Here is a 23,561-nt window from a genome sequence, read left to right as displayed (position 1 = left end):
ACGTTTTCAAAAACGCAGTTTTTTTTCATCACAAAAAACGACCGTCTGTACGCGGCATAAGAGAGGCAAAGGCCCAATCACTCCACCGGGAACGGGTAAAGTTGCCGACAGCCAGTTCTATATAATGAGTAGCAGAAAGTGCGGCTCTGGGAACCCTTGCAGTAGACCACATAAGACGTATATAGCTACATTGTTATACAGTGGAACAATTTGTGGCTGAAACCCTCCAAGCCTGAACATGGAGCGCCAACATTCGGACATACATATGAAGAACTTCTATATATTCTTCTGTTTAGGAGACTGAAGATAAGATGACATGAGAGTGGAAGTCTTTTGAAACATCTACACAGCTTTGATTGTGGATTTCTGTACATAGACACCAACTAAAGTCACTCTTTATCCAGGCCCCTCTAGTACAAGCTCACCTTGTGTTTGTCCAGAAGGTCGCTGACCAGATCTCTGTCCCCTCCCAGCGGGATCTCCTCCGAGAGCTGCGGCTCCGCTCGGTACAGCCAATCCATCAGAGCCTGGAGAGCGTCGGTGAACTTTCCGGAAAACAGCAACGACTCCTCCAGCTTCTGTTGCCTAGGAAGGTGAACAAGAAGTGTATTTGAACCCAAAAAACAAACCTGTCATATATTCCAGTCCTCAGATGTGGAGGCTGCATTTGTTTTCTTTATTTTTACCTGGTGACCCTGCAAATGTGATGGGACAAGGGCCTCTTGTTCCGCCATCTGATATTTCATAAGGACTTAAGGACCGCCTACGTCTGCAGAATGGCACGGCTGGGCACATGTACGTACAGGTACGTCCTGTACTGGTACCCAGCTGTGGGTCGCGGGCGCTCCCGCTACCTGGTCCGAAGCTCCGGGACCGCGGGACCCGCGGACCCGATTGCCGCTGGAGTCCCACGATCGGTCCCCGGAGCTGAAGAACGGGGAGAGCCGTGTGTAAACACAGCTTCCCCGTTCATCACTGTGGCAGGGTCATCGATCGTGTGATCCCTTTTTTAGGGGGACACAATCGATGACGTCACACCTACAGCCACACCCCCCTACAGTAGGTAAACACACTTCAGGGTCACCATAACCCCATCAGCGCCCCCTGTGGTTAACTCCCAAACTGCAATTGTCTTTTTCGCAATATACAATGCCGCCATTAGTAGTAAAAAAAAAAAAAAATTATAAAATGCAATAAAACTATCCCCTATTTTGTAAACGCTATAAATTTGAGCAAACCAACCGATAAACGCTTATTGCAATTTTTTTTTACCAAAAATCGGTAGAAGAATACGTATCGGCCTAAACTGAGGGGAAAAAAAAACTTTTTTTATATATTTTTGGGGGATATTTATTATAGCAAAAAGTTAAAATATAGAATTTTTTTCAAAATTGTCGCTCTATTTTTGTTTATAGCGCAAAAAATAAAAACCGCAGAGGTGATCAAATACCACCAAAAGAAAGCTCTATTTGTGGGGAAAAAAGGACGCCAATTTTGTTTGGAGCCACGTCGCAACGACCGCGCAATTGTCAGTTAAAGCGATGCAGTACCGAATTGTAAAAAGTGGCAAGGTCCTTTAGCTGCATTTTGGTCCGGGTCTTAAGTGGTTAAATAACTAAGTGGTGGAGTCACCCGATGATGTCAACCGGGTGGCCGGCCCCCTTGTGACGTCATTGGCCAGGAGAATGGTGGGGTGGGGCCACCCGTTGACGTCACTGGGTGACTGTTCCCCTCAGCTATTTAGGAACTACCAGGCAGTGCGTGGGAGTATTCGTCAGGGGTCTGTTTTTTGTTTTTTCTTATTTTTTTGGGTCGAGTGGTGTGGTGGGCATCGTGATTGATGTTGGATCTACTTTCTATAATTTTTTTTAAAAACATGCGCCGTTCGTGAAAAACGTCAATCACGTCGGGTCACAAGTTATTTAAATAAAACACGCCCCCCCTGTTCCAAATTTGAATTAGGCGCGCTTACGCCGGCCTATTTACGTTACGCCGCCGCAACTTACGGAGCAAGTGCTTTGAGAATAAGGCACTTGCCCGTCTAAGTTGCGGAGGCGTAACGTAAATAGGATACGTTAAGCCCGCACAAAAATACGCCGATCTACGAGAATCTGGCCCTTATTTTTTCCTGACGGGAAAATAGAGAACCTGCTCTCTATCTTTTTCCAGCAGTTTTCTCGTTGGAAAAAGTCAGATTGAGCATACACACAGTCGGGATTCCCGACCAAAAGCTCTCATCGGATTTTTTCCAACGGAAAACCGATCGTGTGTACGGGGCACAAAGCCGTTCGGATTTCCATCAAACAAATCCGTGGAACTTTGTGTGAAGGGCGTCGGTCGTGAACTTGGTATGCATACAGACGGCAGAACTCCTTCAGCCAACAAACACGAAACTACGTGGTTTTTCAGCTCTTTAGCGCCACCCTTTGGGCAACGTCTGCTAATGTTGTGTTATGCTTAGCATTGGTTTGGGGCATGCGTGTTTGTTCTCTGGATTTTTTTTCAAACAGACTTGCGTACACACGATCGGATAATCCGACAACACACATTTGTTGTCAGAAAAATTGAAAGCATGACCATCCAACATTTTTGTCCGGTGGAGCGTACAAACGGTCGGATTATCGGACAAAACCCTTCCATCACACATTTGTTGTCGAGGCTTTAGTGAATTAATCCCTTTCACACTGGGGCAGGGGCGGCGTCGGCGGTAAAGCACTGCTATTTTTATCTGCGTTTTACCGTCAATTTCGCAGCGCAATTCGGCAGCTAGCGGGCGCTTTTAACCCCCGATAGCGGGCGAAAAAGGGTTAAAACCATTTGCAAACGCCGCTGCAGCAGCGATTTTTCCCGGCGGTATGGCCGCGGTGCCCATTGATTTCAACGAGCAGGAGCGGTGGAGTAGCGGTATACACACCGCTCCTTCACCGCTCCAAAGATGCGGGTAGCAGGACTTTTTTTACCGTTCTGCTAGCGCAGTGCTCCAGTGTGAAAGCCCTCGGAGCTGGAGACACAGCAGCGGCTGTTTCAGGGCGCTTTGCAGGTGCTATTTTTATCGTTATAGCGCCTGCAAAGCGCCTCAGTGTGAAAGGGGTCTTAGTCTTCCAGGACTCATCACTATGTAATAAAGGCAGTGAAAATCCATCAGAAGTCAGACCATCTTGTGCCTGAAATGTTTGGCGCAGTACCACAAAAGAACTGCGCCCCCCCTCTGGACAACGAAGGTATATCATGTACATACCTCTCGGTGGACCTGTTGCAGACGTGCTCCCAGCGTTCTCTCAGCTCCCCCAGCGACTCGTCCATCTTCTGTCCGTCCTCCGGCAGTCGGATCTTCTCTCGGAGGGCCCGGCCGCTGCGCAGAGTCGCCTCATACACGGGACGCTTGGACCGGAAGACTTTCTGGAAGTCCTGCAGAGAAACAAAATGTGACACAATCAGGGAAGATGGTGGGATATCATCGGAGGGCTTTGTGAGCTCCGCCTCCGAGGGTCTCCTTACCTTGTGCTGGCCCAGCTGCTGCTTGATGTGCTCCTGGCTGACGCTGGTGTCGATCTGCTGCGAGTCCAAACTCTGATCGGCTTCCTGCAGCCACTCCAGAAGCATCCGCCGGGATTCGCTGTACTGCAGGGGGGAAAAAACACTCCATTCAGAGCTCACCATGCGGGGGGGGGGGGGGGGGTGCTATCCTCCAATTTATTATTATTATTTATATATTCATTCTATAGTATTTTTTTCTAGTAATGGCGGCGACCTGCAATTTTTATCGTGATTGCGACATTATGGCGGACGCTTCGAACACTTTTGGCGCTATTTTGGGACCATTGTCATTTATACAGCGAGTACCGATGCCTTTGTAGGAATCGTCATCTTGCTGTATTTATTGCAATACGTTTTCATTTCGAACTCGGATAATTTGTTTTGTTATCTTTTATTTTAGATTTGTTCACCGTATATACTCGAGTATAAGCCGAGGTTTTCAGCACATTTTTTCATGCTGAAAATGCCCCCCCTCGGCTTATACTCGAGTCACCCTTTTGCGCCTGATCTCCCGGATTTGGGGACCCGGTACCAGCCGGCCGTAGGTCCCCTGGACCACATGTAGCCCCAATCTTCCTCTACAAGTGTGCACAGTTTGTTGTCTGGGGGACCTACGGCCGGGGAGCACCAATTTTTCAAACCAGGCACCCCTTCCATAGACTCCCATGTTAAACGGTAATTTCTCCGGTGAGTTTGGGGACCCGGTACCAGACGGTCGTAGGTCCCCTGGACCCCAAACTTGGCACAAATGTAGCCCCACTCTTTCTCTACAAGTGTGCACAGTTTGTTGTCTGGGGGACCTACGGCTGGGGAGCACCGATTTTTCGAAGCTGGACACCCCTTCCATAGACTCCCATGTTAAACGTCAGTCTAGTCATGAACACAGTGAGGCATGGGCACAGTGAGGCATGGGCACAGTGAGTCATGGGCACAGTGAGGCATGGACACAGTGAGGCATGGACACAGTGAGGCATGGACACAGTGAGGCATGGGCACAGTGAGGCATGGGCACAGTGAGGCATGGACACAGTGAGGCATGGACACAGTGAGGCACATGGACACCCTAAGCTTATACTCGAGTCAATACGTTTTCCCAGTTTTTTTGTGGTAAAATTAGGTGCCTCGGCTTATACTCGAGTATATACGGTAATCTTTGAATCTTCAAATACATATATAGCTAGATTCAGGTAGAGTTAGGCCGGCGTATCAGTAGATACGCCGACCTAACTCAGAATCTGCGCCGACCTATGTTTAAGTGTATTCTCAAACAGAGATAGGCTTGCGCCGTCCTATCTTAGGTTGCAATATTGAGGCTGGCCGCTAGGTGGCGCTTCCATCGCGGTCGGCGTAGAATATGTAAATTAGTAGATACGCCGATTCACGAACGTACGCCCGGCCGCCGCAGTACATTTACGCCGTTTACGTAAGAGATAGGCCGCCTAAAGTTATTCCATCAAACAGACGGAATAGTAATGTTAAGTATGGCCGCCGTTCCCGCGTCGAAATTCGAAAATTTTACGTCGTTTGCGTAAGCCGTCCGTGAATAGGGATTTACATAATTTACGTCCACGTTGAAATCAATAGGCCCGTGCGGCGGACGTAGCCGCAATGCATACTGTGAAATGTAGGCGCATGCGCAGTTCAAAAAAACGTCAAAAACGTCAGGTCAAGCCCCATTAACATAAAACACGCCCCCTTAGACAAATTTGAATTAGGCGCCCTTACGCCCGCCCGCTTAAGGCTACGCCGCCGTAACTCAGCAGGCAAGTACTTTGAGAATCAAGTACCTGTCTTGCTAACTTACGGCGTCGTAGCCTAAACATTAGGGTTGTCCCGATACCGATACTAGTATCGGTATCGGGACCGATTCCGAGTATTTGCGGGAGTACTCGTACTCCCGCAAATACCCCCCATACCGAAATAGAATACTCCCCCCCCACGCCGCCGCCGTTACGCCGCATCCCGCCGCCGTTACGCCGCATCCTGCCGCATCCGACTGGTTAATACGCGTGGGGAACATTACGGCTTTCATTTGAATAGCTGTAGTGTTTCCCGCCGCGCCGCGTATAGACACTCCCCCTTGCTCGGGTGAACTGTCCAATCCCGAGCAAGGGGGAGTGTCTATACGCAGCGTGGCGCGAATCATTACAGCTATTCAAATGAAAGCTGTAATGTTCCCCGCGCGTATTAAGCAGTCGGCGGCAGCTGGATGCAGGTAAGGGGGACATGGCTGGATATGGGGGGAGACATGGCTGCATATGGGGCGACATGGCTGGATATGGGGGGAGACATGGCTGCAAATGGGGGACATGGCTGGATATGGGGGGAGACATGGCTGCATATGGGGGGGACATGGCTGGATATGGGGGGACATGGCTGGATATGGGGGGAGACATGGCTGCATCTGTGGGGGGACATGGCTGCATTTGTGGGGGGACATGGCTGCATTTGTGGGGGGACATGGCTGCATTTGGGGACACATTTCAAAAAAAGTATCAGTATTCGGTATCGGCGAGTACTTGAAAAAAAGTATCGGTACTTGTACTCAGTCCTAAAAAAGTAGTATCGGGACAACCCTACTAAACACGCTAAGCTACGCCGCCGCAAAGTTGTGGCCATCTCTCTGAATCTACCTAATAATCTCTGAATTCATCTCCGATAGGTACATCTAAATCTCCAAAGCAAATTGCACATTTCTATTGTCTATAGTACGTTCCATGTTGCTAAGACTAAAAAGTTATCTTTGGAAGGATTCCTATTGGCCCTGGGATGGCCCAGTCTGGATCTCAAAGCGATTGGATGTCTCATTTTTGGGTTACGTAGATAGAAGCTGATTTATTTTTTTCTGTGTAGAAGTAATCTGGTATGGTGGGACTTGAAGTCTGCGATGGAGGCGGAAGGTGGACTCACTTGCTTGGCTTGTCTTCGGGACTCCTCCAAACCGCGCCCCCTCTCCGCTGCCCTCTCCTGCACCTTCCCCAGCCGCTCCCGGGCGCCCTGCACCAAGGACTGGGTCATGTCCCCTTCCTGTTTCCGACTCACATCCTTGAGACGGGAGCAGACGGACTCCAGGCTGGACAGCTTCTCCTCGTTCAGCTGAATCTCCTGCACCAGACCCTGAGAAAGAAACATCACACATTCTATTGGGTGGCAACAAATACGGCACCAGGCCTCTCTAGGGACCCAGCAGGGGTCATTTACCAGCATGGGTTGTCATTACGATTTTCTGGCTTCAGTATTTTCTAACCCATTACAAGTAGCTCAAGATGACCCATATGTAAGGAACTTGGAGAGCTACAAAGCACTGCAAAGCGTCTCCTCGCAGTCCAGAGCGCAAAACTGCATTCAACCAAGCTCATCTGGGCTAGTCAGAACACAAAAGGTGGAAAGTAGACATGTGCACTGCCGAAAAAAATGTGTTAGTTTTCGTTTTATTGCTTCTTTTGGAAATTCGAAAATTTTGAAATTTGAAAATTCATAGTTCGGAAATTCAAGAATTCGAAATTTGGAATTCAAAAATTTGTGATTTGGAAATTCGGAAAATCGAAAAATCGTAATTTGGAAATTCCGTAATTCGGAAATTCGGTAATTCAAAAATCGTAATTTGGAAATTCAGAAATTCAAAAATTTGGAAATTCAAAAATTCAGAATTCGCAAATTCAAAAATTCAGAATTTGGAAATTCGGAATTTGTACAGTGGGAAATTCAAAAATTCGAAAGTTGGAAAGTCAGAAATGCAAAAAATCTGAATTTGGAATTCAAAAATTCTGAATTTGGAAATTCAGTCATTCGAAAATTCGGTAATTAGAAAATTCGGTAATTCAAAAAATCGTAATTTGGTAATTCGGAAATTCAAAAATTTGGAAATTCAAAAATTTGGTTACTCGGAAATCCGAAAAAATTCGGAAATTCGAAAAACAAAACTTTCGGAATTTACAAATTGTCGAATTCTAAATTTTCGAATTTTCAAATCTGGGAATTTAGGGCCAGATCCACAAAAGGGATACGCCGTCGTATCCCTGTTTCTATCTTTGGAACTGAATCATTTTCCAATAGATAGGCAGAAGATCCGACATGTGTAAGGGACTTACACTGTCGGATCTTAGGATGCAGTACCGCATCCGCCGCTGGGGGCATTTCGAGTCGAAATGCCGCTTCGGGTATGCAAATTAGCACTTACGGAGATCCACAAAGCTTTTCAGCTTCGTTTTTTCTCTGTAAGTATTAGTTTGCAATCGTAAAATTAGAGCTGCTTTTACAAGGCCTAAACTGTTTAGGCCTTGTAAAAGTAGACCATTCTATCCCGCGTCGCCGTCTTTTTTTTTTCAAATTTATTTTTTTCCCGCCGCAACTCGTATTTTTTTTTTACGCCCGTCGCGATTCTCAAAACCCGGCGCAACGTAAAACGCAAAGCACGTCGGGAAAATGACGTCGTGAGCATGCGCAGTACGGCTGGCGCGGGAGCGCGCTTAATTTAAATGGGACTCGCCCCATTTGAATAGGAACGCCTTGCGCCGGCCGAATTTAAGTTACACAGCCGAAAATTTCTAGGTAAGTGCTTTGTGGATCGGGCACTTAGGTAGAAATTTTCCGGCAGTGTAACTTAAATGGGAATGGCTGTGGATCTGGCCATTAGAATTTTCAAATTTCCAATTTTCGGATTTAGAATTTTAGGATTTCGCCCAATCCATCCAATCTTGGAATTTCGATTTTTGAATTTCCGATTTTCGAATTCCTGAAATTTCTAATTTCCAAACTAATTTCCGAACTTCGAATTTCCAAATTTTGAATTTATGTATTTTCAAATCTTGGAAATCTAATTTTTCGAATTTCCGATATTTGAATTTCTGAATTCCCGAAATTTTTTATTTCCTATTTTCAAATTTCCGAAATTTTGAATTTCCTAATTTCGGATTTTTGAATCTTGGAATTTCGATTTTTGAATTTCCGAATTTAGAATTTTTGGATTTTCAAATCTTGGAAATCTCATTTCTGGAATTTCCGATATTTGAATTTCCGAATTCCCGAAATTTCTAATTTCCTATTTTCGAATTTCTGAAATTTCCGAAATGTTAATATTTTGAAATTTCCTAACTTCGAATTTTGAATTTTTTTGGAAGTTTCGAATTTCCAAAAATTTTGAAAATAAAAAAATTTGTAATTCAGAAATTCGAAATTTCGGATATCAGAAAATCCCAAAATTCAGAAATTGAAAAATTTGGAAACTCAGATATTTCGGAACCAACTAATTTGTCAAAATTAATTAAAAAACTAATTTGGAACTAAACGAATTGCACATGTCTAGTGGAAACGCCGCACACTGAAGCCCAGTCACTGTAGGTGAAGACACAGCTTTAGTCTAAGCTCCTCCTGATTATGCTCCTCTGACATGTTTCGCCCAATCCATGGGGCTTAATCATAGAAATTTCTCTGATTAAGCCCCATGGGTGGGACGAAACACGTCAGAGGAGTGTAGTCAAGAAGAGCTCAGGCTGAAGCTGTATCATCACCTTTCTATATAATGGACGGGCTTCCAAGTGTGTGGCGTTTTCACCTTTTGTCTTCTAAGTACAGTAGCTTATGAGTCCTGGAACCCCTTGATGAATACTTATAGCGAGTTGAAGACTGAGGTACGTATTGATACTGGAGGATCCGCATGACAGCCAGGCAGTTGTCATTTTGAAAAGAAGCTTGAAATGCCAGCCCACCCACCTTGTGTTCTTGAATCTGATTAGTGACCGTCTCTAAGATGACGCTGGGTGGTCCGGCCGTGTTGAGTCGCCCCTCTGCTTGTCCGATCCACTGAGACACTTCCTGCATGGTGCTGTGGAACTCCGTTATCATCGCCAGCCCATCCGACAAGCACGCCTGTTACAAAGCACAGAGTCAGGAGCGAGGGACAGTGAGCACCCACCCCACCCCCCGCTACGGAGCCATCTACAATTACCGCTCGCTCACCTTCCTGTCCTGCACCTTGGTGGACGCGCTCTCCCACTTCTGTTCCAGTATCCGTAGCTGGTGCTCGGCGCTGGAGCCTCGAGGTTGAGGGCTGGAGGCCAGCAGACGCTGGAGACGGTCCCGCACGCTGTTATATGTGTGCTGCTTAGACTCCATCTCTTTACACAGATCCTGGGCAATCAGAGGGGTAATAAAACCAATGTCAGTGTGCAGGAAGAAGAATGGTGATGTGCAGAAAGACTAGAGTGATGGGCAGGGTGTAAGGGGCAGAAAGGTGATGAAAAATAGCAGAGTGCAGGAGGCAGAGGGACTACAGCAGGGTGCAGGAGACCGAGGGACTACAGCAGGGTGTAAGAGGCAGAAAGGTGAATGAATAATAGCAGAGTGCAGGAGGCAGAGGGACTACAGCAGGGTGCAGGAGACTGAGGGTACAGAGAAGGGTGCACGGGACTGAGAAACGACATAAGGGTGCAGGAGGCCGAGGGAACAGAGCAGGGTGCAGAAGGCTGAGGGACTACAGCCGGGTGCAGGAGACTGGCGGACTACAGCAGGGTGCAGGAGACTGAGAGACTACAACAGGGTGCAGGAGGCTAAGGGACTACAGCAGGGTGCAGGAGACTGAGAGACTACAACAGGGCGCAGGAGACTGAGGGACTACAGCAGGGTGCAGGAGACTGAGGGAACAGAGCAGGGTGCAAGAGGCAGAGGGACTACAACAGGGTGCAGGAGACTGTGGGACTACAGCAGGGTACAGGAGACTGAGGGGACAGAGCAGGGTGCAGGAGACTGAGGAAACAGTGCAGGGTCTAGGAGACTGAGGGAACGGAGTAGGGTGCAGGAGGCAGAGGGGCTACAGCAGGGTGCCGGAGGCAGAGGAACTACAGCAGGGTGCAAGAGACTGAGGGACTACAGGGACTACAGCAGGGTCCAGGAGACTGAGGGACTACAGCAGGGTGCAGGAGGCTGAGGGAACAGAGCAGGGTGCAGGAGGCTGAGGGTACAGAGAAGGGTGCACGGGACTGAGAAACGACAGAAGGGTGCAGGAGGCCGAGGGAACAGAGCAGGGTGCAGAAGGCTGAGGGACTACAGCAGGGTGCAGGAGACTGGCGGACTACAGCAGGGTGCAGGAGACTGAGAGACTACAACAGGGTGCAGGAGGCTAAGGGACTACAGCAGGGTGCAGGAGACTGAGAGACTACAACAGGGCGCAGGAGACTGAGGGACTACAGCAGGGTGCAGGAGACTGAGGGAACAGAGCAGGGTGCAAGAGGCAGAGGGACTACAACAGGGTGCAGGAGACTGTGGGACTACAGCAGGGTACAGGAGACTGAGGGGACAGAGCAGGGTGCAGGAGACTGAGGAAACAGTGCAGGGTCTAGGAGACTGAGGGAACGGAGTAGGGTGCAGGAGGCAGAGGGGCTACAGCAGGGTGCCGGAGGCAGAGGAACTACAGCAGGGTGCAGGAGACTGAGGGACTACAGCAGGGTCCAGGAGACTGAGGGACTACAGCAGGGTGCAGGAGGCTGAGGGACTACAGCAGGGTCCAGGAGACTGAGGGACTACAGCAGGGTGCAGGAGGCTGAGGGAACAGAGCAGGGTGCAGGAGGCTGAGGGACTACAGCAGGGTGCAGGAGACTGAGGGAAAAGAGCGGGGTGTAGGAGACTGAGAGACTACAGCAGGGAGCAGGAGGCTGAGGGACTACAGCAGGGTGCAGGAGGCTGAGGGAACAGAGTAGGGTGCAGACGACTGGAGGAACAGAGCGCGGTGCAGGAGACTGAGGGAACAAAGCAGAGCACAGGATGCAGAGGAAGGAGGAGAAAGAAGGAAGAGGAAACACAGCAAAATGCAGGAAGCAAAGAAAATACTACAGAGTGCAGGAGGGAGAGGAGATACAGCACAGTGCAGGAGGCAGAAGAAATTCAACAGAGAACAGAATGTAGAGACATTGTGACTGCATAGGAACAGGAAATACAGCAGAATGCAGGAAGCAAAGAAAATACTACAGAGTGCAGGAGGCAGAGGGGATAGAGCACAGTGCAGTATGTAAGGAAAATACAGCAGAGGTGATACAGCAAAGTACAGGATGTACCGTATTTTCCGGCGTATAAGACGACTTTTTAACCCCTGAAATTCTTCTTAAAAGTCGGGGGTCGTCTTATACGCTGGTAACCTAATATGCAGACCGCGGCTGTCCATTTGTCAAAAGCCGCGCCTCCTCTTTCTGCTGTTCCAGGAGACACTGGGGCAGATTCAGATAGATCAGCGGATCTTTAGATCCACGTAAACTATCTTATTTACGATCCGCCAGCGCAAGTTTTTGAGACAAGTGCTGTATTCAGAAAGCACTTGCCGCGGCTAGGGGGAGTGTAGTATTTAAATCAGGCGTGTCCCCGTGCCGATTTAAATGCGCATGCGCTGTCGGCTAAATTTCCCAGCATTTCTCCAAATGACGTTGCTAGGACGTCAGTGGTTTCGGCATGAACGTAAATTACGTCCATCCGTATTCGCGAACGACTTACGCAAACAACGTAAAAATTCAAAACTCGGCGCGGGAACGACGGCCATACTTAACATAGGATACGCCGCATATAGCAGGGGTAACTATCCGCCGGAAAAAGCCGAACGCAAACGACTTAAAAAAAAAGCGACAGGCGGGCGTTCGTTTCTGAATCGGCAGATCTCCTCGTTTGTATATTTGTCGCGAGTAAAACACGAAACGCCACCTAGTGGCCAGCGGAAGATTGCAGCCTAAGATCCGACGGTGTAAGTCACTTACACCTGTCGGATCTTAGGGAGATCTATGCGTAACCTGATTCTATGAATCAGCCGCATAGATCCGACCGTCGGATCTCAGAGATACAACGGCGTATCAGGAGATACGCCGTCGTATCTCTATCTGAATCTGCCCCACTGTGTTTAGTGTTCCACCTATCACAGATGCCCTCTCGTCCCAGACCGAGGTAAGCAGTGACACACTGAGGCATGTAATTGGGCACAGTGAGGCATGTAGTGGCGCATAGTGAGGCATGTAGTGAGGCACAGTGAGGCATGTAATGGTGCACAGTGAGGCATGTAATGGTGCACAGTGAGGCATGTAATGGTGCACAGTGAGGCATGTAATAGTGCACAGTGAGGCATGTAATAGTGCACAGTGAGGCATATAATGGGGCACAGTGAGGCATGTAGTGGCGCACAGTGAGGCATGTAGTCAGGCACAGTGAGGCATGTAGTGGCGCACAGTGAGGCATGTAGTCAGGCACAGTGAGGCATGTAATGGTGCACAGTGAGGCATGTAATGGTGCACAGTGAGGCATGTAGTGGCGCACAGTGAGGCATGTAGTGGCGCACAGTGAGGCATGTAGTGGCGCACAGTGAGGCATGTAATGGTGCACAGTGAGGCATGTAATGGTGCACAGTGAGGCATGTAATGGTGGCACAGTGAGGCATGTAATGGTGGCACAGTGAGGCATGTAATGGTGGCACAGTCTGGCATGTAATGGCACAGTGAGGCATGTAATGGTGCACAGTGAGGCATGTAATGGTGGCACAGTCTGGCATGTAATGGCACAGTGAGGCATGTAATGGCACAGTGAGGTGAGGTGAGGCATGACTAGTAGGAAGGGGGTCATCTTATACGGTGAGAATATCCCAAAACCAACATTTTAGCTGGAAAATTAGGGGGTCGTCTTATACGCCGGCAAATACGGTAGATAGAATATTGCAGGAGGCAGAGCAAATACGATAGAAGGTAGAGGAAATACAGCATGCTGCAGGAGACAGTGTGAAGAAGAGAGAGGGAATGAAGCAGTGTGCAGGCTCAAAGGGAGGTAGAATAGAGTGCAGGAGGAAGATGAAATACAGCAAAGTGCAGTAGGCAAAGAAAATACAGCAGAGTGCAGGAAGCAGAGATGATACAGCAAAGTACAGGATGCAGATACAATATGGCAGGAAACAGAGTAAATACAATAGAAGTTAAAGGAAAAACAGCATACTGCAGGGTGAAGAAGAATGAGGGAATGAAGCAGTGTGCAGGGGCAACCAGCGATAGAATAGAGTGCGGGAGGCAGAGAAAATACAGCAAAGTGTAGGAGAAAGAGAAAACACAACATAGTGCAGGAGACAGAGGGAATTTGGCAGAGTACAGGATGCAGAGGAAGTATGACTGAGTGCAGGAGAAAGATGAAATACAGCAAAGTGCAGTAGGCAAATAAAATACAGCAGAGTGCAGGAAGCAGAGGTGATACAGCAAAGTACAGGATGCAGATAAAATATGGCAGGAGGCAGAGCAAATACAATAGAAGTTAAAGGGAAGACAGCATACTGCAGGAGGCAGGCTGAAGAAGAAAGAGGGAATGAAGCAGTGTGCAGGGGCAACCAGCGATAGAGTGCAGGAGGCAAGGGAAATACAGAAGGTTGTAGGAGAAAGAGAAAACACAACATAGTGCAAGGGGTAGAGGGAATTTGGCAGAGTACAGGATGCAGAGGAATTATGACTGAGTGCAGGGGGCAGAGAAGATACAGCAAAGTGCAGTAGGCAAAGAAAATACAGCAGAGTGCAGGAGGCAGAAAAGATACAGCAAAGTACAGGATGCAGAGGAAGTATGACTGACTGCAGGAGGCAGAGAAGATACAGCAAAGTGCAGTAGGCAAAGAAAATACAGCAGAGTGCAGGAGGCAGAGGTGATACAGCAAAGTACAGGATGCAGATAAAATATGGCGGGAGTCAGAGCAAATACAATAGAAGGTAGAGGAAATACAGCATACTGCAGGAGGCAGTGTGAAGAAGGAAAAGGGAATGCAGCAGTGTGCAGGGACAAACAGATAGAATAGAGTGCAGGAGGCAGAAGGAATTTGGCAGAGTACTAAAGGCAGAGGAAATACAGAAGAATGCAGGAGGCAGGGGGGAATGCAGCAGAATGCAGGAGGCGGGGGAATGCAGCAGAATGCAGGAAGCGGGGGGAATGCAGCAGAATGCAGGAAGCGGGGGGAATGCAGCAGAATGCAGGAAGCGGGGGAATGCAGCAGAATGCAGGAAGCGGGGGAATGCAGCAGAATGCAGGAAGCGGGGGAATGCAGGAGGCGGGGGGAATGCAGCAGAATGCAGGAAGCGGGGGAATGCAGGAGGCGGGGGAATGCAGGAGGCGGGGGAATGCAGCAGAATGCAGGAAGCAGGGGAATGCAGCAGAATGCAGGAAGGGGGGGAATGCAGCAGAATGCAGGAAGCGGGGGAATGCAGCAGAATGCAGGAAGCGGGGGAATGCAGCAGAATGCAGGAAGGGGGGAATGCAGCAGAATGCAGGAAGCGGGGGAATGCAGCAGAATGCAGGAAGGGGGGGAATGCAGCAGAATGCAGGAAGCGGGGGAATGCAGCAGAATGCAGGAAGCGGGGTGGGGGGAATGCAGCAGAATGCAGGAGGCGGGGGAATGCAGCAGAATGCAGGAAGCGGGGGAATGCAGCAGAATGCAGGAAGCGGGGGAATGCAGCAGAATGCAGGAAGGGGGGGAATGCAGCAGAATGCAGGAAGCGGGGGAATGCAGCAGAATGCAGGAAGCGGGGTGGGGGGAATGCAGCAGAATGCAGGAGGCGGGGGGGGGAATGCAGCAGAATGCAGGAGGCGGGGATGCAGAAGAATGCAGGAAGTGGGGGAATGCAGCAGATTCAGAAATCAGAGGAAATACAGTTGAGTGCAGGAGGATATGGAATACAGTAGGGTGCAGGAAACAGAGGAAATACAGCAGAGTTGCAGGAGACTGAAGGTGTACAATATAGCGGAGGAGGAGCCAAAGCAAATACAGTAAAGTGAAGAAGACAGAGAGAATACAGAAGGAAATAGGGCACATTCTGGAGGAGAGAAGAAAGGAAACTTAGAATAAAGAAGTAGAACGTGTAGCACGCTGTAGAAGAGGTCCACTCACCAGGTGTTTGGTCAGAGCGTCTCGGGTGGATTCCGGATGCCCCCACACAGGTTTGCAGAAGGACAGACGGGCCTCCACCTCTTCCAGCCACTGCAGTAGATCGGTGACCTCCAGAGCGACATCCTGCACCTTTAAGAAGGGGGGACACCGTGACACGGGTCACCAAACAAACTAAACCTTTAAGCGCATAAATGATATAGTAGCAAGAAAAATCCATAATTAATATTTAATAAAATGTATGTACAGGAAGCATCCTTTGCTCTGACGATGAATGCTGTTGCACGGCTCTTTACTTTTAGCAGAACACTACATCCATACTTGGTGCTCCCATCTTTTATGTCACTGCATTAGCAAACCAGAACCAAGTGATCTTTCCCCAGCAAACAGCTAAATAAAGGGATGGTCCAGACGGGGAAAATATCAAAAACACACAAACAGATTTAGTACCTGGGGATCAGGTCAAGTGAAGTCACAGAGCAGAAAACAGATGGGACATAGAGTACCAGAAGGGTGAGATAGAATCAGGGCCGGCCTTTGGGGTGTGCGAGCTGTGCGACCGCACAGGGCGCCATGGGCAACAGGAGCGCCGTGCGGCCATCCAGAGGCGTACTAGGGGGGGTGGGGGCGTGCCACACACTGGGGGGGTGTCAGGCCGGCAACGGGGGGGGGGCTACTCTGAACGGGGGGGGGGGTCTGCATTATAGGGGTGGATACACTGAAGGGGGGTCTGCACTGAAGGAGGGTCTGTGTAACATGCAGGGGTCCAGAGCTGCAGGGTTCTGTGTAATGTAAAGGGGTCCAGTGATGCAAGGTGCTGTGTAATGTAAAGGGGTCCGGTGATGCAGGGTGCTGTGTAATGTAAAGGGGTCCAGAGTGCTGTGTAATGTCAAGGGGTCCAGTGATGCAGGGTGCTGTGTAATGTAAAGGGGTCTAGAGTGCTGTGTAATGTCAAGTGGTCCAGTGATGCAGGGTGCTGTGTAATGTAAAGGGGTACAGAGTGCTGTGTAATGTAAAGGGGTCCAGTGATGCAGGGTGCTGTGTAATGTAAAGGGGTCCAGTGATGCAGGGTGCTGTGTAATGTAAAGGGGTCCAGAGTGCTGTGTAATGTAAAGGGGTCCAGTAATGCAGGGTGCTGTGTAATGTAAAGGGGTCCTCTTTGTGTATGTTTAGGTGACCAGGGGGCGAGGGGTGAAGATGGGGAGGATTAACTTGCACAGGGCGCCTGAACACCTAAGGCCGGCCCAGGATAGAATTGGGGTCAGTAGCCAAGCCAGGGAGCATCAGAAACCAAAAATTAAGTAGAACCAACATACAGGGCTGGACTGGGACAAAAATTTGGCCCTGGACTTCATCCAGACTGGCCCACTTTGACAGGTCTCACCCATGGCGGCTGGACAACTCTTGCCTTGTCCCGGGTGCTGACAACCCACACTACACCACATATATAATTTGAGGGAAATATGCGTATAAAATCGTTTACCATTTGCCAATAAAAAAATATGTCCCAGGATTTCATTTGAAGAATCTGGTCCCCTTAGTTCAGATACACTTTTTGGGGTCACCTGCACTATTCTTGAAGAAGACAGACTGGTGGGCGTTTTTTAACTCATCCTTTAATACGCTCCTCTAAAAGATCATAATGCAGCAAATCACGAGGAATTAGTTGGCATGTAATCTTTGTAAGGTTTTTTTTCGGTCTTTTGGCCGGCTTATCTATTACCCTGCTGAGGTCATTCTCCAGCTCCAGCTGTCGCCTCTCCGTCTCGCTCTGAACAAACTCCCACCGCTGCGCCAGTTCGCTCAGCTTGGCCTGAAGGGCCTCCGCCCCGTCCCCGAGAGAGGTCAGCAAGATCGCCCGTCCGGCTTCATCCACCGACTCCACTGTGCGGGTGTGAGACAGGACATCATTCCTCAGGACCTGCAGGGGGCGACATACAAGAACTGCACTGTAATCCCGATAGATGCAGAAAAACAGGGGAGCGGAGGGATAGTTATTAAAGGTAGTACTTATAATTTTTCACCCAATCAGAGGAGGCAAAATAATAGCAGATTATATATCAGCTTTAATGGTAATTGAGCAAAATAAGATACAGGTGACTTTGGAACTTTGTAAAGAGTTCAGTTTTTTTGTCGCTGAAAATGTCCACCTGTGGGTAGTAGAGGGGTGCCTGGTATACTGTGGCTGGGGTCCCCACACTTTTCAGTATGAGAGACACATTGTGGATCTTACAAATATTTGCTGGTCAAAAAAAAATGTTTTTATATTTAAGTTACCCCTTATATTCAGGAGAGACTACTAGAGTCCTCCCTTAGATCCAGAAGTGCCCATCAGAGCCCTCCCTTTGACCAATAATTACCCATTAGAGTTGCTCTTAGATCCAGAAGTGCCCATCAGAGTCCCCACTTAAACCAAGAAGTGCCCATTAGAGTTTCCCTTAGATCCAGAAGTGCCCATTAGAGTTACCCTTAGATCCAGAAGAGCCCATCCTGGCCCTCCTTCCTTTAATCCAGAAGTGCCCATCAGAGCCTCCCTTCCCCCCTTAGATCCAGAAGTGCCCATCAGAGCCTCCCAAAGTGCCCATCACAGTTCCCCCTTGATTCAGAAGTGCCCAGTAGAGTTCCCTCTTAAATGCAGATGTGCCCATCAGGGCCCCCTTAGATCCAGAAGTGCCCAACACAGTTCCCTCTTAGATCCAGTACTGTAGTGCCCATCATGCCCCCCCCACCTTAAATCCAGGAGTGCCCATCAGAGCCTCCTTTCACCCTTAGATCCATAAATGCCCATTGGAGTTCCCCCTTAGATCCAGCAGTGCCTTTTAGAGCCCTCCTTTAGGTCCAAATCTGACCATTACAGATCCCTTCTTAGATCCAGAAGTGCCATTCACAGCCCCATTAGATCTAGAACTGCCCATCCCAGCTAGATTCAGTAGAGCCCATTAGAGCTCCCCTTTGATCCAGATATGCCCATCAGAGCACCCCCTCCTCTCCCCTTTAGATCCAGAAGTGCCCATTAAAGCCCCCCCCCTTAGATCCAGAAGTGCTAATTTGAGCCCTCCCTTAGATCCAGAGATGATCATCACACATCCCTTCTTAGATCCAAGAGTGTCCATCAGAGCCTCCCTTAGATCCAGAAGTGCCCACCAGAGCCCTCCCTTAGACCAAGAAGTGCCCATCAGAGCCCTCCCTTAGACCAAGAAGTGCCCATCAGAGCCCTCGCTTAGACCAAGAAGTGCTCATTAGAGTTCCCCTTAGATCCACAAATGCCCAACATAGTTCCCCCTTAGATTCAGAAGAGCCCATCAAGGCCCTCCCCCCTTAAATCCAGGAGTGCCCATCAAAGCCCCCCTTCCCCCCTTTTATCCAGAAGTGCCCATCAGAGCCTCCCTAAGTGCCCATAACAGTTCCCCTTAAATCCAGTTGTGCCCATCAGAGCCCCCTTAGATCCATTAGTGCCCAACACAGTTCCCGCTTAGATCCATTAGTGCCCATCATGCCCCCACCTTAAATCCAGGAGTGCCTATCAGAGCCTCCTTCCCCCTTAGATCCAGAAGTGCCCATCAGAGCCTCCCTAAGTGCCAATCACAGTTCCCCTTAAATCCAGTTTTGCCCATCAGAGTCCCCTTCAACCCTTAGATCCAGAAGTGCCCATTGGAGTTCCTCTTAGATCCAGCAGTGCCTATCAGAGCCCTCCCCTAGGTCCAAAACTGCCCATTACAGTTACCTTCTTAGATCCAGAAGTGCCCTTTACAGCCCCTTAGATCCAGAAGTGCCCATCACAGTTTCCAGCTAGATTTAGAAGTGCTCATTAGTGTTCCCTTTTGATCCAGATGTGCCCATCAGAGCACCCCTCCCCTCCCCCTTGGATCCAGAAGTGCCCATTAAAGCCCCCCTTAGATCCAGAGGTGATCATCACACATCCCTTCTTAGATCCAAGAGTGTCCATCAAAACCCCCCTTAGATCCAGAGGTGATCATCACACATCCCTTCTTAGATCCAAGAGTGCCCATCAGAGCCCCCCTTAGATCCATAAATGGCCTTCAGAGCCCCCCTTAGATCCAGAAGTGCCCATCACAGCCCCCCTTAAATCCAGGAGTGCCCCTCAGAGCCCCCCTTCCTAGATCCAGAAGTGACCAATCAAAGCCCTTTCTTAAATCCCTGATCAAGGAATGCCCATTAGAGTTCCTTTTAGATCCAAAAGTGCCCATCATGGCACTCTTAGATCCAGCAGTGCCCATCAGAGTTCCCCTTAGACCTAGAAGTTCCCATCAGAATTCCTCAAGCCAGAAGAGCCCATCACAATCCCCCCTTAGATTCAGGAGTGCCCATCAGAGCCCCCCCCCCTATATCCAGTAGTGCCCATCAGAGTCACCCCCCCCTTGAGATCCAGTAGTGCCCATCAGAGTTCCCCTTAGACCTAGAGGTGCCCATAAGAGTTCCCCCAGCCAGGAGAGCCCATCACAATCCCCCCTTACATTCAGGAGTGCCCATCAGAGCCCCCTTTAGATCCAGTAGTGCCCATCAGGTGGACTGCGGGAGGGTCATGACTGGCTAGCTAGAGGTAGGTGCGCCAGTCTCCATTACAAAACACAGACCACTATCAGCCAGCTGTGAAATCTGACAGTTTCTACGGGACAAAGAAAAAATTGTAGTGGACTGGATGTGGCCCACAGGCCATAGTTTGGAGACCCCTGGGCTGTAGTTATGTCCTTGCATCATATATACTTGCCAGACAATTTATTAGGTATATACGGTTTGAACCCAATGCATGCATGTAGTCATGGTCAAAGCTGTGCTGAAGGCCTCTCTATAGAGGAGGTGTGCATCATGTACAATTCTCTATCTAACACGTTGAGGACATTGATGAATGTGGACATTCCCACTGCACTCACCTTATGTTTGGCCAGCTCGATCTCACAGGTCTGCAGGTCAGTACAGGGCTGGCGGGGCCCCTGGAGCTGCTCCTTGGTGTGGGAGAGCCAGTTCAGGAGCTCCTCCAACTGGTTCTGGAACTGGCCAAGTCCCAGCAAGGCATCTTCCAACTGGTGCTGTGAAGACAAAGACAAGATTTATAAGAAAAAATAAGATCTCCCATACCCGGATCTAGTCACTGATGATCTACAAGTCCCAGCAAACTACCCGGGGCTTCTAGTATCTTACTTGATAGGTCATTACAGTCTGCCCAGCAATGAAGGAACAAAGCAGACTGAACATCATACACAGTACCTAGCTTCCTCAATGAAATGGTTCTACTAAATGAATGAATAGAATCGGCACCTGGCGGTTCACAGCCTCCTCCTCCAGCCGGTCCCAGCGCTCTCTGTAGTCGCTCAGCTGCGATCCATCAGACTTGCCCAGGTTCTGGTGCCCGATGCTCTCCAGCTCCACTCGATGCTGATACAGATCTCTCTTAAATTCCTGTTTTGAAACATATCATGAGTTATCATTAACCACTTAAGACCCGGACCTTTAGGCAGGTAAAGGACCTGGCCAGTTTTTGCGATTCGGCACTGCGTCGCTTTAACTGACAATTGCGCGGTCGTGCGACGTGGCTCCCAAACAGAATTGGCGTGCTTTTTTCCCCACAAATAGAGCTTTCATTTGGAGGTATTTGATCACCTCTGCGGTTTTAATTTTTTGCGCTATAAACAAAAATAGAGCGACAATTTTGAAAAAAATTCAATATTTTTTACTTTTTGCTATAATAAATATCCCCCAAAAACGTATAAAAACATTATTTTTTTCCTCAGTTTAGGCCGATACGTATTCTTCTACCTATTTTTGGTAAAAAAAAATCGCAATAAGCGTTTATCGATTGGTTTGCGCAAAATGTATAGCGTTTACAAAAGTTTTATTGCATTTTTACAATTTTTTTTTTTTTTACTACTAATGGCGGCGATAAGCAATTTTTTTCCTGACTGTGACATTATGGCGGACACTTCGGACAATTTTGACACATTTTTGGGACCATTGTCATTTTCACAGCAAAAAATGCATTAAAAATGCATTGTTTACTGTGAAAATGACAGTTGCAGTTTGGGAGTTAACCACAAGGGGGCGCTAAAGGGGTTAAATGTGACCTCATCTGTGTTTCTAACTGTAGGGGGGTGTGGCTGTAGGTGTGACGTCATTGATTGTGGTTCCCTATATTAGGGAACACACGATCGATGACGGCGCCACAGTGAAGAACGGGGAAGATGTGTTTACACACACCTCTCCCCGTTCTTCAGTTCTGGAAACCGATCGCGGGACTCCAGCGGCGATCGGGTCTGCGGTCACGGAGCTTCGGACCGGGTTGCGGGTGCGCGCCCGCGACCCACGGCTGGGCACTTAAAGAGGACGTACCTGTACAGGCTTGTGCCCAGCCGTGCCATTCTGCCGATGTGCAGGAAGCGGTCCTTAAGTGGTTAAATGGGTGAATGGTGGGCACTGCCTATGACTAGACATGTGCAATTCGTTTAGTTCCAAATTTGTTTTTTTAACACATTTTGACAAATTCGGAATTTCAGAAATTCGAAAATTCAAAAATGTGAATTTCAGAAATTTGAAAATCGAAAATTTGAAAATCAAAAATTCGAAAATTCTAAATTCAGAAATTTGAAAATTCTGAATTCGAAATCGAATTTTTAATTTCCGAATTTTCCAATTCCAAATTTCAGAATTCCGAATTTCCCGAATTTCCAATTGACTTGGGCTTTCACATGTACTGAATCAGCTTTGGTGTGCGTCGGTTTCTTTCTTTAACCACTTGTCCACCGGGCCTATTCTGGCACTTCTCTCCTTCATGTAAAAATCACAATTTCTTTGCTAGAAAATTAATCAGAACCCCCCAAACATTATATATTTTTTTTAGCAGACACCCTAGGGAATAAAATGGCGGTCATTGCAACTTTTTTTCTCCCAGGGTATTTGCGCAATAATTTTTCAAATGCCTTTTTTGGGGGGAAAAAAAACAGTTTCATGAATTACAAAATAACAAAACAGTAAAGTTAGCCCAATTTTTTTGTATAATGTGAAAGATTATGTTACGCTGAGTAAATAGATACCTAACATGTCACGCTTTAAAATTGCGCACACTCATGGAATGGCGCCAAACTTCGGTACTAAAAAATCTCCATGGGCGACACTTTTTTTTTTGTATTTCAATTTTCTTTATTTTATCAAAAATAGAGGAACAAGAGGAACAGTTGTCAACAAATATATTGTCACATCTATTATTTATATAACAGAAAATAAATAAAAACTATTCACACCCATCTTTTCCTTCTGTCCTAGTACGTTTAAATCTCCATAGGCGACACTTTAAAAATGTTTACAGATTACTATTTTCGAGTTACAGAGAATTTTTGCACGCGCTCTAACGCACGCGGCGATACCTCACATGTGGGGTTTGAACGGCGTTTACATATGTGGGCGGGACTTACATGCATGTTCACTTATGAGCACGACCTACCGGGAACAGGGGCGTTTAAAAAAATAAATACAAATTATTTTATTTCTATTTTACTTCATTTTTTTTTTTTTTTATCACTGTTATTCCTATTACAAGGAATGTAAACATCCCTTGTAATAGGAATCACTGTGACAGGTCCTCTTTATGGAGAGAGGCGGGGTCAATAAGACCCCACATCTCTCCTCCAGGCTTGAAAGCATGAGATCGTGAAAAAAAATTCACCGATCTCATGCCGACAGCCGCGATTGCGGCTTTGTTTACTTCCAGGTACCCGGGTGTGACGTCACAACGTCGCGCCTGGGCGTCCGACGATCATAGAGATGACTGGTGACCATATGGTCACCGGAAATCTCTATCATCGTGAGCCAGCGCCGGCCAATTCGTTCTCCGGGCCCCTGATGGCACGGGAGAGCCCGGAGAAGCACCGGATGGCGGCGGGAGGGGGGAAAGTCCCCTCCCGCTGCCTATAAGAACGATCAAGCGGTGGAACTGCGTCTGCCGCTATGATCATTCTTATCGTGCACAGAATCGCCGGCAGAAGACGGTGATATCTGAATGATGCCTGTAGCTGCCCCCATCATTCAGATATCACCGCACAAAGTCAAAGACGTCATGTGATGTCCTCGGTGGACAAGTGGTTAATAAACTGACGCATTTCGCCATCAGTCCATCAGGGCTTAAAGGGTTTGTAAACCTTTG

General features: G+C 48.2%; 1 protein-coding gene across 4 annotated transcripts in view; it reads right to left on the bottom strand.

Moving 5' to 3' along the window:
• LOC120941595 (microtubule-actin cross-linking factor 1, isoforms 1/2/3/5-like) overlaps positions 1-23,561 on the bottom strand; it is a 229,473-nt gene that overhangs the window by 56,259 nt on the left and 149,653 nt on the right. For all 4 annotated transcript variants that reach the window (XM_040355120.1, XM_040355121.1, XM_040355119.1 and 1 more), the window contains exons 18-27: positions 20,687-20,827; positions 20,302-20,457; positions 17,133-17,330; positions 15,413-15,541; positions 9,496-9,666; positions 9,250-9,405; positions 6,448-6,654; positions 3,499-3,621; positions 3,239-3,408; positions 426-585 (exon numbers count right to left, since the gene is read on the bottom strand). In XM_040355120.1, the coding sequence (XP_040211054.1) occupies positions 426-585; positions 3,239-3,408; positions 3,499-3,621; positions 6,448-6,654; positions 9,250-9,405; positions 9,496-9,666; positions 15,413-15,541; positions 17,133-17,330; positions 20,302-20,457; positions 20,687-20,827 (1,611 nt within the window). The remainder of the gene's footprint in view (positions 1-425; positions 586-3,238; positions 3,409-3,498; positions 3,622-6,447; positions 6,655-9,249; positions 9,406-9,495; positions 9,667-15,412; positions 15,542-17,132; positions 17,331-20,301; positions 20,458-20,686; positions 20,828-23,561) is intronic.

This window comes from Rana temporaria, chromosome 5, assembly GCF_905171775.1.
Source record: "Rana temporaria chromosome 5, aRanTem1.1, whole genome shotgun sequence".
Classification (NCBI taxonomy): Eukaryota; Metazoa; Chordata; class Amphibia; order Anura; family Ranidae; genus Rana; species Rana temporaria.
The sequence above is the reverse complement of the archived record's forward strand: the minus strand, read 5'-3'. Positions and strand labels throughout refer to the sequence as shown.